The sequence below is a fragment of the Tyto alba genome, unplaced genomic scaffold (assembly GCF_018691265.1).
Source record: "Tyto alba isolate M040663 unplaced genomic scaffold, T.alba_DEE_v4.0 Super-Scaffold_10, whole genome shotgun sequence".
NCBI lineage: Eukaryota > Metazoa > Chordata > Aves > Strigiformes > Tytonidae > Tyto > Tyto alba.
In genome coordinates this window covers 7,188,602-7,204,007 of record NW_024881262.1, presented here as the reverse complement: position 1 = coordinate 7,204,007, position 15,406 = coordinate 7,188,602, and the positions used below count along the sequence as shown (strand labels likewise).

General features: G+C 36.3%; 1 protein-coding gene across 7 annotated transcripts in view; it reads right to left on the bottom strand.

Moving 5' to 3' along the window:
* The window catches only part of NLGN1 (neuroligin 1), a 394,750-nt gene that overhangs the window by 302,347 nt on the left and 76,997 nt on the right, over positions 1 to 15,406 (bottom strand). For all 7 annotated transcript variants that reach the window (XM_042798898.1, XM_033006418.2, XM_033006417.2 and 4 more), the window contains exon 2: positions 6,361 to 7,166. In XM_042798898.1, the coding sequence (XP_042654832.1) occupies positions 6,361 to 6,853 (493 nt within the window). In that variant the 5' untranslated portion in view covers positions 6,854 to 7,166. The remainder of the gene's footprint in view (positions 1 to 6,360; positions 7,167 to 15,406) is intronic.

Here is a 15,406-nt window from a genome sequence, read left to right as displayed (position 1 = left end):
AAGTAGAGAAGACATGTAAATTTGACAACATAAAGTAGGAAAAAAATAAGACAGCTAAAGAATTATAAGTGAAAATAATTTAAAAAAAAAAAAAACAACTGAAATTATACTGGAGCAATATTCAATTTATAAGCAGATTATTAACATTATAATTGAGATGATACTTAAGAATGGTTTGACACATGTAAGCATCATGTTTCAAGCTTCAAAAAATATGCAAAGAATACTAAAAATATTTGTATCCATGTGCATTATAAGGAAACAAAGAAATGAAGAGCATGAACACAGAAAAGAGCAAATTAATAATAATAGAGTACAGGGAAAAAATTACAAAAAAAAAAAAGCAAGCAGAGAATAATAGTTATCCAAAAGTCATATTAGTTACTCAAATGTTCCTCCTGAAAATGTACAGATAAACTTATGTAGGTTTGGGGTTTTTTTATAATATCAGTCCATTGTGGCTTTAAATGATAAATTAGAAACTAGCAGATTGAAAGGAAACCATCTCACCGTTGTTTACTGAGTACAACTGGTCCAACCCAAGAAAGGCCAGAAGAAGGAGCACAAACCAGTTTTATCCGACTTAGTATTATCAGGGTAACAGTACTATTTTAGAGCCTGTGTGTGGGAGGATGTAGAAAATGAAAAGCAAGCAGTAAAATAACGGACAAGGAATGGAATTAGATCAGAATTTAAGACCTGTTAGAGCTATAAGCACTGTCAAGGTATATGAACAAAGCAGTGACAGCACAACGACTGTGTGGTCAGCAAGAGCTCAGAGCCTGAACAACCAGATATTTACAGAGGACTCTGACCAGTGTTGATGGCATTTAAGATGACTGGAGTCTTAAAATGCAGCCTGCAAAGTTTTCTATTGTCAAGCACTGGCTCACCCAGAAAGACGACCATAGAAAGCACATCAGAGCTTAAGCATTTTAGTTTATTTCAAATATGACATAAACCTCCTGCACATCTTTGAAAAATGCTTCTAACTGACACTAACAGCTTTAGATTGTGAAAGGATGAAAAGGTCTGTACAAGACAATGTTTGCTTCATTATCTTCTTCCATGTATTACTAGCATAATAGGAAATGCTGCAGTGGTATCTGAGGAATGAATAGCAGGAATACAGACCTTCAAAAAGTAATAGCAAAACAGAACAATTTTGATGTCTTAGTGTGTATTGGATTATGGACTATATTTGTGCCTGCTGATACCACAGGGATGAATTTTGGCCTCACACCACAGGGATGAATTTTGGCCTCATGGGGTCACTATGAGGATGAGGGCTCTTCAGCCAGAAGCCAGCAAGGGTGAATGGAGGCAAAACTTCAGGTAACTACTGACACAAATACACAATAGGCAAATAATTCATTATGAATTTTCAAAGTGGCCTAATAAAGATATACATTCTTTGTAACAGTTGATATACACCAAAATATGCTCTAAGGTAGCTCTGTGAGCTTTGACACTCACTCTCAAGTCAGCACGAGCCCTGGTAATGTCTGCAAATGCATCCTTAGCCTATCAGCAGTGCAACGTATTTTGACATAACTCAGTCTACAGTGATGGAGGCTCACACCACAGATTTCATACTTTTGATTTATATGGCCATGGTGAAATAATATTTCAATCATTTTTGACAATACACCATCAACAAGTCCATTACTTTGGTAATATCTTCTACATTACATATTTAGAAAAAAAAAATCTGATAACTGATTGACAAATGTTGCCAGTGGAAATATACATTTTAACAGGTCTCAGCTTGTCCTTTTCTGGTTGATTTCAGAGCTGATACAGAAAGTTCATTAAATGAAGTCCACAGGAACTGCACATGTTGCATTAATTCCTCTTTTCCAAAATTTGATCATAACAGTTCTAGGATAGTTAAATGGAGTATTGGATTACCCAACAGAAACACAGGGTAACAGGCTAAATTGGGCTCTTTTAATTTCTGCTTAGATTTGTAAAAAATATTTTGTATTGATAAGCTTAAAATCCTTAAAGTTATCAGTGCCATTTATGAATCACAACTGATGTAACATATTTTCTATTGAAAACAATGAATGATCAAAGCAGAATGAGATTATAGCACTGTGATTTGTGTTTCATTTCCAGGAATGTATTTGTATGTATGTATGCATATATGTTCCTATGCATCCATAGTAACCACAGCTATAACCCAGAAAGTATGGTGTTGGGAGATTTGCTCTGAAAATCAAGTAGCCCATTAGGAGGCATAAATATTAATAGAGCTGTCTAATCCTACACTCTCAAATGAGGTAGCTCAGATCATGATTCTTTGCATTTAAAATTTATTCACTGCACCGACTAGAATAAGAAAAAGAATCCACATGTGAAGAAGTCACTGATGTTGGGCAGTCTCTTAGCCATTGATAATTCCTGAACATAAAAGTAAGGATCAAGTGATTTATCTTCTTATTCTACTCCCAATTCCTCTACAAATACTAATGTATCCAAAACTGTATGTGCCTCATTCCACAACATTGAGTATATATCGTATTCTCTACAAAAATTACACATCCACATTTTCACATTCAGATGGCAATATGAAGGGTTTAGTACAGATTCCTAAGAGTGAGCATACTATCATCTTAAGTGCAGAACACACAATACCTGGGGTTTCTTTGAGTGGTCTGTTAGTGATCATTTTCACATTTTCTTTAGGTAGTTGTCATTAAAGTAGGAAATCCATTGTGCAAACTGTTGCAACACAAAGAAATTAATATAGACTATTAAAAACCCACAGGCATGCAACGAAAGCAGGATGTGCAGTCCTCCAAAGAGATAATAAGTTATCCTGCCATTCTGGATCACAAAGTGTTTGTGCTTTGACTAGAAGATAAAATAGAGATCTGGAATACCAGACAGAGTGCAAAACTATTCAGGTATTTCCTAGAAATAATGCAAAAGTCTGTCAGGTAATTCAGGAAATACCACATAATCAGCAATATGATTAATATCAGTCAGTAGAATGTGTTATGTACAATATAACCTAGATTCTATTAAAACATATAATTATGAAGTCTAGCCTCTAAAAAAACCCACAAAAATAATCAGATGACTTTGCACCGATTTTCTAAAATGAGCCCTAGCAAACAGAGAGGTTTCTGCTTGTATATGCATACCCGTAACAGACACAAAAACAGATGATCTTTCTTTATCAGTTGAATCAGTAAATTGAAGTATACTGAAAAATAAGCATCCATATATAGCAAAAAGCATGCTACGTTATCTCATTCCTTTTTACCCAGTTCCAGCCTATCACTCTGTAGCCTCTGCAATGAATAACCAAATCCCTCCAACAGGTGGTCATGGTTAGAATGCTCATTATAATCCCTAGCATGATAGAATTTCTTTCATTTCTGCATCTATCTTCATCAGATTTCTCCCTATTCTTCAAAATTTTGAATTTTCTCTTGTCTTTCAACTGACAATTAAGTATAGATACTAATTTGTTCATCTAATTCAATCTATTTCATGTAGTAAGAAAGAATCAAACAATATATAACGATAGCATATGGCTGTTGGTTCAGTCACTTTGAATTTATATATCCTTTATCAATTAAAAAGATAGTGTAAAAGTCTGCCTCTTATTTTTGTATTTTCCCTTTCCAGTAATTTTCATCGCTAATTGTAATGAAATGACTGCAACCTAAAAATCCAGGAAAAGGGAGACTATTGGGCCTTTCTTCTTTCTCACACAAACTCAATGCCATTTCCAAGCTGCTGTTGCTGCTAAGATGCTGTGACTCTATAGCAGCTTTGTTCTACAACATGATTCCTTTTACTACTAGGTATGGGGGAAATCCAAGCCAAGGATAATCTTAGGCTATATACAGGTGAGTAGAGCGTGAGTTACTTGGACAACAGAGATTACTACAGCTATGCCAGCTGCCCAGGCTGAAGTTATTTGGGAGTTCTCTGCACTTGTCAACGGGAAGAGGTAGGCTTCTGCTGCTTTTTATTGTGCTGTGTATGCAGTGAATTTAACTGGAAAGGTACCTACTGAATGTCAAATAACTCTCTCTTTATTCTCCTTCAGGCTCACAGAACAATAAACATGACTTTCTCATCTACTGGGCTCTCTCTCCCTTTATTTTTGCTATTTTTCTGATTTTTTTTTTTTTTTAATATTCTGTCATAGGAAAATATGCTTTCTGAGAACAATGATGGAGATCTGCATCTTTATTTATGACTTTGTGAATCAGCGTCTGGGTGATAGGAAGTGAAAGTTGCTCAGCTAATTACACACGCTTGATGAACTGCATAATAACTGCTGCAGCACTGCACATTAATTGAACGCATATAAACGACAGCAGCTATTCTAACTTGAATGATGTGTGAAGAAGTGACGTTGCTCACATTACCCTGATTATCTTCATTTCCAACTTTGGAAATCCAGCTTAAACAATTGTATTTTTACAGCACTGAGCAAAAATTCCCTAATAGAAAACATCAGAAGTTGCCTCAAAGCCCAACACTTTAAAAACAAATTGCCTTAAGTAACTGAAAGCGGACTTAGACATCGAAAAAAGCATACATTGAACCACTACAATTAACAATTAATAATTAACAAGTAGCTACAAGTAACAGTCAGTAGGAGCTGTGAGAACAGAAACCTTGGAAAATAAGGCCATCTTCATTTAGATGCCTAGATATCATCTTAAAAGTCTAATACGGAGTTTACAGACTTGAACTTTGCCTGACTCTAAACAATTTCCTGCTACGACACTTTGCTAAAATGTACTTGTTCTGGAACAGCAGGGACATACAGCAGCTGATATAAAAAATATGGATTACAGCTAATAGGCAACCATGTAAATCCACAATGCTCTTTGTTTACCCTGAAAAGTATTCTAGATTCAAATGTAGTCCAGCTATTAACTAACACATTCTTTTAAAGAAAACAATAAAGAAAAATAATTTGATGTAAAACTAATGCGTAAAGTAGTACAAAATTAGTACCTTAAACTAGTACCAAATACCTACTTTAAATCAGTACCAAACTATACCTTCTATATCACATATCAATTGCTTTGGGAATTTGCAAATGTTCACAAAGAAATCTGCAAATTCTCCCATACAATCTAACACGAAAATGGTAGAAGCCAACTTTCCAAAGCTTCCAAAAGCAGCCTAATTCCCAAAGTACCATATCACAATATTTTAACATTTCCCTAAACCCCTATTAAGAGATTTTCAGTTTTACAAAGAAAGCTGTAATCACATAATAAAAGAAATCAACACTCACTTTTAGAAGCGTGTAAACGAAAAAAAAGTGTTTCGTATCTATGTTTCAGGAAAGTTAACGCTCTTCCACGAAAACTGGGTCTATCACGTAGAAAGTCAATGCAGATTTTCAGCTCCGATTTGCTATAGTACATCATAGCCATTATGCTATACCACTGGAATATAGAGCCATGGAGCCATGCCAGCAACTTCTACGGCAATAGTACCAGACCCCAGGCATATGAGCTACCTCCTATGCATGCATATACAACATATTGCATCTACGTACAAGTGACAGACACTCCTCTAAACCATGAGGCCAAGACAGAGAAGCTGCCAATAAGGTCAGCATGAGATAGTGCAAGAGAGATGGTCGGGTGCAACTGAGTTCAGGCTTTACAAATGTTATCTTCTCATCGGTTTTACACAGACCTCTCTTTAAATACCTTTCTGGCTTCATTAGGACAAGACAGTCCCTAACAGTTCACAGCATCAGCAAATCAGCCTCTTTCAGCTGTATTATTCGTTCTTCCTTCGCAAGGTTTTGATCTTTCCCCCGTATTTTTTTTTGTCCACTTTATACATACCTCCTTTTCTACAAATTTTCTTGCCGGGTTTTCTGGCACATTCCTTGGATATTCTTTTGACTGAAAAATGAATAGAAGACTAGAAAATAACATGGAGCTCCATCACAGACAGTAGGAGCATGCAACACCACTATCTAACTTAAATATGACCTGCTTTATTAGGTGCGGAAGATTCTCAACTTGTTGTGCCTGCACATGCAATGGATAAGATGTTGATGCATCTTCCCAGAAGTCAGTGGGTGGCAATGAAAATTAGGTACCAACTTTGACCTAAAAATACACGTGCTGTGGGAAAAAAAAAAAAATGAGTGTAGACAGAAAAAAAAAAAAAAAAAAAAAAAAAGAAACAAACAAACAAGGACAGATGCATACACAGAAAAGCAGCATGCATACATATAATATGCTGGCATGCAAACAAAGAAAGCCATGCATGCTACCAGTACACGTGAATTAATATTGTTAGAACGTAGAACAGGAAAATAAAAAGATCTCCCTGTTTCGCCTGCTATTAACTCACCATCCTCGGTTGGGACATAGATATTTAAATAGAGGCAGTCTTCATTCTGATCTTGTACATAGGTGGAAACTACATCCAAGTTATTAGTAAACCACACGGGAAGCATGACTTCAGGCAACCTGCCTTCTATAATGTTCTGGGGGCACACTGGAGCAAACTGGGTGGTATTTTTGATATCTGCCCAGGGAGACGGAGGTTCAGGAGGTTGAAAGCGGCGCTCCCCTGTTGGAGGGGCAGCATATGGAACCCCAAGAAACTGAATAACAGGCCCCAAAATCTCATTATTAAGTTCCTTCTTAATCCCTCTTATCTTGCCAAAGTTGGTGGTCACCACTGGGTTGGTATCATCCAATTTTTGGGAGGACACAGCTGCAGCGTGAAGCAAAAATCCAAGTATACAAAAAGCAAAAGTGGCATTCAATCCCATGTGTAACAGGCGGACTACCATCGCTCTCCATACACAGTTCAGCCACATGGATCTTGGAAAGGCCATGGTCCCACATTAGTTGTGTAACTACAATGAAGCAATCTGATTTGTATCCACTGGTGTAAAAACAGGGCAACCGAAGGAAACAGATCAAGTTTCCTAAATAGGTGCCTGTCAGAAAAATCTCAAAAGGCTTTTCATGCGGTAAGTATCTTCCATTGATTTCACACTTATTGAAGCTGCATCTTCACTCAGCACTATTTATCAGACTACATCCTATTGACAATTCTGTTTTCCATAGCAGCAATATGAAGAGAGCAGCCATTTACTGCAGAATCCCCTCTTATAAATCAAATCCAGTTAGCCGCAGGTCTATATCCTGGAGAAAATGAAAATAAATCATTAGTATGAAAGAGCTAATATGAGCAGAGTGATAACTAGATGTTTCACAAGTTATTTACATACATTAATAGTTGCTAGAGTCATGTAAGTAAAATTGCAGTAGTTTATGGGTCCATGAAATGGCGGGTGAAACACTGATTACTGGATTATCTATAATGTCACCTGCTGAATTTATAGAGATTTTTAAAAAGAAACAGGACTGTCAGAAACCACATTTTTAGGTTTCACCTTTTTAAGAATATGCAATTTGCTACCAGGCTACATTACATAGTTTGTATGGTAGTATTTTATTTAACTTCATCAGCTCATAATCAACTTTCACCTTGTTTGCACAGGATGATTTATCAAAATGAAAGTAATTATTTCTTAAAGCAGAAGATAGTGAAATTAAGATAGACAGGCATACTGAAGACTCAAATGCATTTTATTTCATTAACAGCAGATTATAATACATGCAAACATTTTTTACTCATCTTAAAGTACATCTTCTGATTAAAACATTAAGGCAACTGGAATATATTAGTAAGGATAACCTGAATTACCACACTTTATATGGTTTCCTTATTCTACAAGATTCTGATAGCTGACGAAAAACACCTACAGAGGGAAATGTTCACATCAATGAAGGACAAAAATCTGTTTCCACTGAAGTAAATGGCAAACTCTGAATTTATATAGAAGTATAACTGGACCTCAGTGTTTTTTTCCAAAACTGATCTGGAAAACGGTATGAACAGATAGTTTAGGGATGGGGCTGCATATCACAATTTTTACTTCAGACCAATCCTGCATTCCTTACAAACTACTGACTTTAGTGAAAACTGAAAATGCATAATGAATGCTCTCAATCCCTATCATCCTTCACTTATAACATAAATGTTCCCATAGGATAGTAGAAACCTTATCTTACTGAACAATAGTCTAGAAAAATAATCATTTGGGATCAGAGACTGTATAATCTCAAATTCCAGATCCTATTTTCAACTACTTTAGCTCAGGGGTTGTCACACAAGGCTGTGTTCCAGCACTTCTGAAAATTGCTCAGTGCATATCATTATATCTTCCATATTCATGTTAAACATATTTCCAACATGACTTACAATATTCTATTATTTAAGATGCAGTGTTATACACAACATAGCAGCGTAATCTTACACTCCCTATTAAGCAGTGTGTAATGCACCAGAAATGTGTTTTGCTTTGTATAGGAAACATTTTAAACCACCTGCTTTTGAAACAGCATTGGCAGCTTTAATGAGAATTGTTTTTTTATCATGTCTATACACATTGTAGAGAGAATTCAAAAGAATGGCTTGTCTAATAGTCAGACTACCCTGCAGTTTGGGTTATTAAAAAGGAGATTGTAAAAGCTATATAGGACAGCAGGAGATTTGGTTCATGTCTGGTGTTCCTTTAGCTCTCAACAATCTATCTCAGGAGGCAATAAGGAGATAGATGAAGCTTTTCCGCAATTTTCTCTCTCCCTTTCTTTTTCTGCTAATTCTAACACCTTCACTGTGAAGCTGCATTAACAAACAGGCTATATTCTTCATTCTCCAGCTTCGTATCCTCAGCATTTGCTGAAAGCACACCAGTTTAGCTGCAGAAAATAATTCCCCAAACTTGATGTACGAGTTCACATTTAGTTTAATAAACTTACACAGAATGGCATGCAGACAACTGCCTCTTGGAAGACTGTTGATTTGTAGCATTTCAAATCTTGAAGGTAGTATAGGATGTTACTTGAGAAACAGTAAATACAGAGTACATCAACGGGTGCCAGAGCAGAAGGCACTTAGTACAACTTTGCTCTTCTGAGTTGATGTTCAGTAGGTCATGGAAAGATGAAAGCTTATTCCTTAGTGGTATTCAAAAATCTCTAAAAAATTTTAAATTTTTCCACTTGGTGATAAAATCTACAGATTATTTTTTTCCCTGTCAGAAATGGAAAAATGTACTACTCTCTCTCCTTTCTCAAACCCAAACTTTTAAATAGCAGAAACGTAATCTCAGTAGCCCACCCGCTAATTTATATGATCTGGGTATGGTCTAAGGAAAAACGCAATTCAACCTAGCTGCATCAAACAACAGCATCCTTCTTCATTTCAAGCTGCTGAGTTGGTACAATGTGGAAAATTACCAAAATGCTACTAATAATTCATTTAGCGCTTTCACTCTAAGACAACTTTTTAATACACTTTTAATACCTAAAATGATAAGTTCAATGTAAATGTAAATTCAAAGCAAATCTTAGAGCTGGGCTATAGTTTTAAGTTTGTCCATCAGCTGTTTTGCCACTGCAGCTGAACAGTTCTGCTGTGATCTAAAGTTCTGGTTTGCCTCCCACAAACAAGGTTTTACTCTAAGACAGAAACAGGAGGGTAAAAAGGCAAGACTATAACTCAATGCTGTGTTTGGCTATTCTTAATTAATTAACTATTGGGTAGTAGCTACCTTCAATGAATAGATTAATAGGCTATAAAGGGCACTAAATTGTGTAGCACTTGCAGAATTCGAATCAACAGATTTTCATTGTATTTGTAACATGAATTTTGGATTTGCTTTTCTTTCCACAAGCCGTTCTTTTTAAATGGCTAAGTAACAGTTTATTTTTGAGACCGAGAGGTCAAACATTCAAGCCTGTCACTGGCTGCCCTGAAGCTATAACATTAAAAACAGAAACTCATGCAAATAAAGAGACTGAGATTACTCAAATCTTTTGAGATTTTTATGCCAAAATTTTATTTCCAGTGCTAGGTGGAAAGTCAAGCAGGGAAGCTGTCCTGGAGCATGTCTTACTTGTTGAGAGTCAATGATGGACAAAATTTTCCTTAGCCCTCCAGCAAGGATATCTACACAGGACCTTCCCTTGGTGTCTAGGCTCAACTGAACAGGAATCAGTGGAAAGAAAGAGGAGCAATAAACAGGAGCAGGAACGATCAGTGAGATAGGCAGGAGAATAAACTAAAGAGTAATGATGATCAATTTGGGGCAAGCTTCAGCATCAAAATATTTTGTATCTGAGGAGGAGGGGAAACATTTTCAGATTTTATTGTTGCCTAGATATGAGGATCACAATTGTTCCCTGTGGTAACACAAATGAATTCTACTGTAAAAGGTATTTGATAAAGTCTTTCATGGTCTTTGGAACAGTCTATACTATATAGAGGTTTTTTCTATCATCTATTATTTTATTATCTTCCTTTCTGAATTTAAATTACTTTATAGCTCAGACTCTGAAATACTTTAGAGAGGCATTTAGTATGCCAAGGAGTGAACAATCCAAGATAACTTCAGTGCATCTTTGCATTTCCAATGACATAGGGCATCCCACAACAGGTCACATCTGCTGCAAACTGCAGCAGCTGAACTCCTCTTTGTTACTCATGCACAGAGCTTCAAATCTTAAGGGATGTCTTGAACTCCACCACCTGTCAATATCTCCAATGGATTAGTAAAACCTTTGGTGGCACCCAAGGCTTCTGGACATATGCCAGCTTCAGCACATGTAAAGGCATTGTTATGATATCTTTACACCACCAGCTGTTTTCTTTTTAGCTGAAGATGTAACTCTGTGATTTGATATTCATGCTTAAAAATTCCTTTCCACCTCAATTTCGCTAGTAAATCCCAATTGCACAAATATTCATAGAAAGTGATTGTGAGAGTCTTGAATACCACACAATGCCGCTTCATTTCAAAACACAAATGCTATTTTGCAGAACCAACTACATTTGCATCCATTTTTACTTACAACAGTCTCTACTTAGAACTAAGAGCCCTAAGATGTTTCATGTCTCTAAAAAGAAATCCGTGTTCTAAAATACGCTGCGATGCCAAACGGGAACATGGCCAGAGGAACAGAAGCCTTTAAAGGGAAGACTCTGACCCAGGGTGAACACTCGGTCGGTGTGACACACCAGTTATAAACATGATCAGACAAATCCTCAAGAGATGCATCACAGAATTCCCCATCTCTTCTTTCACGTTTCAAGTTAGCAAAGGGGAGCATTGTGTCAAAGATGGCATATTTTCTCTCTGTGTAGTAGTAAAGATTTTGAAACAGACCCTGCTCTTGGGTATTTCCATAAAAAGTTGGTGAAGGGAAGGGATCTACATGTGTTTACCTCAAGAAATGAACTACATTCTTTAAAGAAAAAAAAAAAAAAAAAAAAAAAAGAAGGCAGGTGTATGAAATGATAATAGACGAGATTGCAATCCTGATTATTGCAACATCTCAGAATGGTACAGTTCTGGTGGGGTTTGGTTAGCTCCCACATGCCAGCACCCCCTCCACCTGAGAGTAGCTACAGCTCTGGAAGCTCCAAAAAAGCAACTGCAAATCCAACCTTGTTGAGATGCACAACCTTTGCTGAGATCACCAACAAAGGTATGAGTGAGACATTATTCTGAAAGGGTCACATTCCCACCCCACATTAGTATGAGATTACAAGTGTTTTGCTACACGGATCTGCAAACAACCCAGTGGTAAGGATTTCCAAATGCTACAAGCTGTGTAAATATATCACTCCCAGATCAGAGAGGCTGATTCCTCAGTGCCATTCTCACATTTACCTCTATTTAATATTCTGTTTTATACACAAAACCTTGCAAACAAATTAGTAAAAAATTCAATACTTAAATACAGTATTCAATGCAGTGTAGCACAAATTAGTGAAGAGTAGACATTATAGGACTCATTTAAACTGTCATGCATATCTCAGCTTCACTATATTTTTGTTCTTCCCCATTAGTGGGAATATTCACTAATGCTAACTCATTATTAATTAGTATTCTCATGATCAAAAGATCCCTTTAAATAATTTCTGCAACTTAGTTTGCCAAAATAGGAAGACTTCTGATCATAATTTTCTATTAAGCTGTTTTTGAATTAGATAAATTAAACCTATGAGAAGAAGAGGGTCACTTAAGTCTTATTATCTTCCATTTACTTGTATCAATAAATCATTTTCTTAAAATAGTTCTACTTCTTAGCTGAAGTAATTGTTTATATTACCAGAAGTTGGCTACAATTTTTTAATGTGGACTATAGCTGTCTGACATTTTGCACAGTAAGTAGGTAAAGAAATGGCGATTTTACCCATAACAGAAAGAATGGGTAACTCTGTCACTTATGTGTAAAGTTTTAGACAGCTAAGTAATACAGATTTAAATTAAAAATGACAGATGCACTGGCTTGGAATATAATGGGCACTGAAGTGAACCTTTATTCCTTTTAACAGCTTATGGTTAACTCTTAAATGGACCACACATTATACTTACTTTTGAGTACTGTAACTATTCTGCTAAATGATCAAATGGCTATTCTGTTGATGCCAGTAGAGTGCTTCAGGACATGAAGATTTTTTGACCTACTGTAGATATTCAACTGAACTCACGTTAATCAGAGGTCATACCAGAGAAAAAAAATATCCCAGACATTTCTCATTTGAAATCCTCAGTATTGAAATCTGCATATTGTATATCATAAAGTCAAGCGGATTCAACTTGCTTTGATTAACACTTTATACAACATTCACACGCTTCCCATCTGGTCACTCTAACAGAGTATACTAGAATCCACCCAGAGGCCTCTGAAACTAAGTGTTCTTTTATTGTCCCCTGTAGGTGAAAAATTCAATTATAGAATTAGTAACAAAGTTCATCACCTGATATATATTTGTGGCTAACCCTTGGTTCACTGGGGTTAATCATATGAGAAAAGTAAATTGGATTTTGTTCGCCACCTTTAATACAATTATAATATCAACAACAATACGATCTTTAATGATCATTCATCACCTAAGACAAGCTTTCATAGCAGAGTCATAAGAAAGATACCACTTTTTACTTTCCTATTTAGGGAGCATTAGGAATTCAAGAAAAAAAAAGGCTAAAATACAGTTATTACCATTTCTTGAGAGAGAACTCTGAAAACAAAGATGAACTCAGATCTGTCTATAAATTGGAGTTTTTATCTGGATATCATACAATAGCAGATCCAAAGCATACAAACCCCTTGTTGGAGGGTTAGATCAATAACTAGCTCTTCAATAAGATTATTAAAAAAATAAAATAAGATAAACAAAAACAAAACAAAAACCCAACAACTTCCTCAGGGTAGAAAAAAAGAGCAAATGATTTTCTTGAACAGATTCTGGTCACAATTCCATGAGGGTAATTGAGATCAAATTCCAACTCATCATAAAATCCACAAAGGTGTAAATATAATTTGTTAATCACAAACCCAACATCTCTAACTCAACTTCAAAAATGCTCTTGAATGATGTTACCATGCTTTCCAGAACTGTAGAGTGCACACTACATTTCAAGTGCAATATTGGCATCATAGGGATCTATCAACTTGAGAGTCCATTTCCTGTGATGTAGCATTTTGTACATCTGTGACTTTACTTGTATTTGTTCCAAAATGAATTTCATGCTTAACTTGTTTTTCTTAATTAAACTTCCTTTAGCAGTTTCTAATATGTGCATTATTAAAACTCATTAGTCCCATTCAGGCCCGCCTGTCATTTTTGGCTTCACATTCATGTATCGAAGAGCTCAGTAGCTTTATATAGGAAGCAAATTAAATAATAAATATGAGAACTTGAACGTTTTATGAGTGTCAGTATGAGAAAGTGGCTGCAAGGCCCATAAGGTTTCACACAAAAAAAAGCATTACAGCTAAAGCTAACATGCTGACACATCTCTGATCTATAAAGTCTGCAGTAATGGTAGCAGTAAAGTGTTGTGCCATAGATGGGGAATTTTTCTCTCACATGAAATAGAAATAGGATATAGCACAGACTATATTTACTGTTGTAAAAAAATTTCAAATAAAATTTCCCAAAAGCTTAGAATGTAACGCCATTAAATGTCTACAAAGATTTACTCTTTCCATCTGACTTCATGTGTAGCTCCTATTATTCAGCCCCTTGTCCTGTTTCCATTTTCTACCACTGTCTGTGAGAAAGATACTTAAGTTACAGCAACTAGTTTCAGGTCTCCCTGTGGCCATGCCCTGGTCACACTGACCACGACTCCAGCGACAGAACTGTTTTCTAACCCAGCAGTGGGGTCTTACGGCAACTATCTCAGGGCCCAAGTCTCCACAGAAATAACCCATCTTTGTGAAACTCGCTGAAGAAACAAAAGCTCCATCCCACAATGCTTGTTTTACACAGGTTTGGGGTTGTCAAGATATTCAGTCTATCTGTATAGTAAGGTTTCTCCTAAATAAGTTGTCATTTTCTCCTCATTAATATTTCTAACGCTATGGTACCTACATAACGCTTTACTGGTTTCAAGTACTTTTCTGGAAATTGGGGGACAGGTTTGGGAGGGCAGAAGCTAAAGACTGATTTTAAGTTCAGATATTGAACTTAAAAGATTCAGACATGATGGAACTAAATAAAAGTATAAAATACAACATAAATGTATTCCCCTCATTAAATTCCCACTAGTTCAACAAGCGGGCTAATGGCATCTCTAGGCAGGATGTGATTGAGGAGATTTAGAAATCATATTTTTAAATAGCCATTTAAGTTTTTTGCTTAGTTAAAGGAATATGAGTCACTTGAAGTATAATATTTGTAAAATGTCCTTGATCACTTTTATGATTTTACAGTCACATGTTGCTATTTTCCAAGCATCACGTTCTCCCTTACTATGGTGCAGAAGACCCAACCAAGCATCACTGGAAAGTAACAGACTACCCAAAGGCAGCGCTAAAACTGATTATGCAGAAAATATTATGAGGACAAAACAGAAGAATTCAACAAATGGGGGAAAGGGAACTCCAATTGCTTTACTTTTAACGGCCTCATCTTTTATTTGCCCAGAGCAGTAGAAAAAACATTTCTAGCTGATATATGCAGCCCAGACCTTTACGTGGCTGGATTACTATAAGGATATTTACAGTAGACACGGTGTCCTGTGGTTTCACACAGATGGTGTCCCTTTACACCAGCTTTTGTTTTTTAGTGAAAAGTGGCACAGTAGAGTGGGTGCACGGAAAAACTTGAACATGGTACAAAGTAGCCAACTCGTCACTTTCTATCCCTGGATAATACACAGCACATCATTAGCTAGCAATTCACAGTTATGAAAACAAAGTCTGTGGGAAAACATGTGGGGTCTTCAGAGGCAGGTGGAAACGTGGAGCTGAGTCACCAAGAAGTCAACATGATCTCCCCTTGTGATTGTGACAATTCA